At 33.2% G+C, this 3,695-nt stretch overlaps 1 protein-coding gene across 1 annotated transcript; it reads left to right on the plus strand.

Moving 5' to 3' along the window:
• Positions 2,088-3,241, plus strand: LOC109352290. The gene has a single exon (XM_019594211.1). It carries the CDS (start codon positions 2,230-2,232, stop codon positions 3,079-3,081), a length of 852 nt encoding a protein of 283 aa, XP_019449756.1. The 5' UTR covers positions 2,088-2,229; the 3' UTR covers positions 3,082-3,241.

Here is a 3,695-nt window from a genome sequence, read left to right on the forward strand (position 1 = left end):
TATAAAAAAAATTGTGACAAATTTAGTGCGTAATACTATATGAAAGTTTTCTACGTGACAAATTTATGTGATATATGAATCTCTCTATACATAAAACATAGGCTAAATAATCTGCTTGGGCTAAGTGGTACATTATTATTTTTAAAAACCAAAACAAATTATGTGGCTTATTAGAAAGCATATTTACTATCCCAAACGGCAAACATATATCACTCAATGTGCTACTTTTTATGATTGGTTAAAAAATGTATAAGTAAAAATGTAATGATTAAATATTTTTCTAATCAATATATAAATAAAATGATACAATTTATGTCCAACTTATAGAAAGTTTGTACCAGAAATAAAACTTATAGAAAGAAAATCACTCAAGTCTTACGTACAACTTACCTTCCACACCATTAAGATCTTCTCTCATAACCACCTAATATTGAAATGAGAGGGAAAAAATAATTTTTTAAAATTTATTCTTATTTAATTCAAAAATAATAATAAATTTGAATTTTTAAATTTTTTTGGTGTTACTTATCAGGATCTGGACCCAGTACTAGACTCTTATGGCCCATCTTTGTCCAACCTCCTCTAATAATTTGGGTCGTTATTTTTTAGGTCGTTTGACTTTAAAAAAAAACAGAGCATTCTACCATTTGAGAATGTTGCCTGAGAGCTTCTACTTCTTCCTCTTTTTCTTGATGCACTTTCTAAGCCAATTTTCTTCTCATCTATTGGGCAATTTGAATTTTGACAATATCATGAAGTATCTTTTAAAGAGTAAAGTGGGTGGACATTATTTTCTATGACAAAGTCTTTTTATCGACCTTATCAATCAATATTTACAGCAATTAAATTTAGCATGGATATACTTTTATTCTCGGACGACCAAATATTCCTCCTACCTCACCCGTCTAATTTGTTCACATGCCATGTTGGGATCCAACAGATCCTCTACCCCACTCCGAGGAGGAGTACCACTCATTGGACGGTTGTAGCTAACTTTATGCCAACTATAATTAATGAAAAATTATGATAACTTCTATTTTATTTATATTTGAAAATGATATATTTTTTTACTAAATTTCATATATTATTCCTCATATGTAACAAAGTAATATTTTGTTTATTCATAATTGATTTATAAATAATATATGTCACTTAAATCTTGTGGTTATGAGAATTTATAAAATAACTCAGGAGAATATATCATCATTTTTCTAATAAAAACTTGGCTACTAAGAACATCCATAATTATTGTTCTTAAATAAAAATATTAGTTGTCATTCTTATTTTTTGCTTTTTGTTCTTAGATAAGAACAATTATCAGTTGTTCTTAACTAAAAGGAAAGTGACGAAAGAGATATTTGTAGGAAAAAAATTAGATGTTATGAGACTCAAATAAGAATAAAAATAATGTTCATTATCGTAGAAAAAAATATATGTTGTTCTTATTTTATTAATAAATTATAAAATAATTTGTAGAACCCACCCATGATAAATTATGTTTGCAGGTTGCTCTAACCTTCCAAATTGGCTATTCTAGTTCATCATTCATTAATCTTAATTTTAGTTTTTATTTTATGTTAAATTAAATATTATTTTAATTAAACACCCCTTATCCACTACTTAAAAAATTACAAACTATCATATAAACAAGAGGTGCATATTAGACGAAAGAAAATAAGAGCTGCATAACTTAATCACACATCATTATATATTAGAAAAGAATATTATTTTTTTATTTCTGCTTCTCGCAGAGAAGGCAATCCTATCCGAGTTGGGAGTATCCATAAGTACGTGGGGTTAATTCTCTAGCGGACATTTTTTCATCCATAAAACTCGAACCTGAGACCTTGTTTAAGGGGAATCAAACATGTACCACTTGAAGCAACGTATATTGGTATATTGGAAAAGAATATGATATAAGAGTATCATTATATCGTCATATTATAATGGAAAATAAGTATACAACGTAAGATAAAACCTGTCCTACCCCACAAACGCATCTGTCACAATACATATCATAAAAAAATATGTATAGGGATAAAAACACCTCACAACTTAATGATTTTTGAACCGATCATAATGCATGATGGAGTGGCACACATAAGATTTGTCCCATAAAGTCATAGGTTTTAAGGAGTTATTATTCACATGATCATCATATTTTTGGTCTTATATAAAGTTCCCATATCTGCTTGCAACCCTTGTTGATCTCTAATTCATCTCAAATTAATGGAGGAAGAGGACAAACACTCTTTCCTCCAACCGCTCATACCCTCTTCCTCCTCCAACGAAAATAACGATCCTTCCAACAACCTCAAACTCTTCAAAAACAACAACCACAACAACATCATTCTCCGAATCCTTGTCGTTTTCTTGGTTGCTCTTATTTCATTATGGGCAAACTATGAAGCATCCAAGACTTTTGCAATAACCATAGTAAACGACGCCAAAGATTCCCTTGCTGGACACCGTTTTGCTCTCTCCTACGTCTCAAACGACAAAGCCACACGCATAATCCTCAACACAAGCTCCTTCGTTCAACACTTCCTTTACCCTATTAACAACGATCACTGCCCAGAGAAGAACGTAACAAGTGTCACCTTGCGCCTCACTCGCCAGAATCTCACCACCACCGTTTCCGCCGGAGAAAGATTCAACTCATATGTCGTTGACATTAGTCACAAGTTACTCGAAGATGATCAACACTACAATAATAAAATGGCTATAGTGGGTGCAGTTCAACTAGCCATGGCTCGAGTGTGGCTATATGATGGTGGGTCTACTGCCCCGTCGGGGCTCATAGATGGCATGGCGGAGTACGTAGCTGAGGTCGCCGGGTTCCGCCGTGAGAGGGTGTCCGTCACCAAATGTGACGGTGGTCGTGCTTGGTGGGTGGATATGGATCCTAGGGTTGTGGTGGGGTACTTGCATTATTGTGAACGATATAAAAAAGGGTTCATCCAACGGTTGAATCAAGCATTGAGGGACACGTGGCATGATCGTATGGTGGATGATGTGTTGGGGATGCCAGCCTCAAAGCTTTGTGGTTTATATGATGAGTCTTCGTTCAACCTAATCTGAAACTCAAGTGGTATTTGTTGCAAATATTTTTTACCCCATGTGTTTTTTAATTATTATAGAAATTGAGATTAAAGATAAGGTATTGTGGTTTCTGATGTGGAAAGACTTTTAATCATATAAATTTGTATCAATCATCATATAGAAGCATGTGCAATTATAACCACTTTTATAGTATAAGTCAATTGATAGGTTGGAGAAAACAAAATATTTTATATATTTGGCCATAAAACAAACTAGAAAATATTTCTAGGACTTTTGAAATACTAAAAACTTTGGCTGCTAGTGATTGGAAAATTTAGCCATGCAGATAATGACAGAAAAAATAAATTATGAGTGATGACCTTTACAGAATGACACTGGTTAATTTTTCCTTTCACTTTTTATATGCGTGGAAGAAGAAGGGGTAACTAAGTTACCAACCAATTTTCTCTTGCCTAGGTCTCTGTAGGCCAGCTCAGACAAATCTGTGTGTGAGAACAGTTTTGCCTTTTGGCACCGGCAGAGGCGTTTTTTCAAGTGATGCTGGATTATTGATGGGAAATATGAAACGGGGATACACTTATAATTAGTGAATAGTCTCTACAATCGATGGAAATAATAGAGAGTAAGTTTAA

Source organism: Lupinus angustifolius, chromosome LG07 (genome assembly GCF_001865875.1).
Source record: "Lupinus angustifolius cultivar Tanjil chromosome LG07, LupAngTanjil_v1.0, whole genome shotgun sequence".
Taxonomy (NCBI): domain Eukaryota; kingdom Viridiplantae; phylum Streptophyta; class Magnoliopsida; order Fabales; family Fabaceae; genus Lupinus; species Lupinus angustifolius.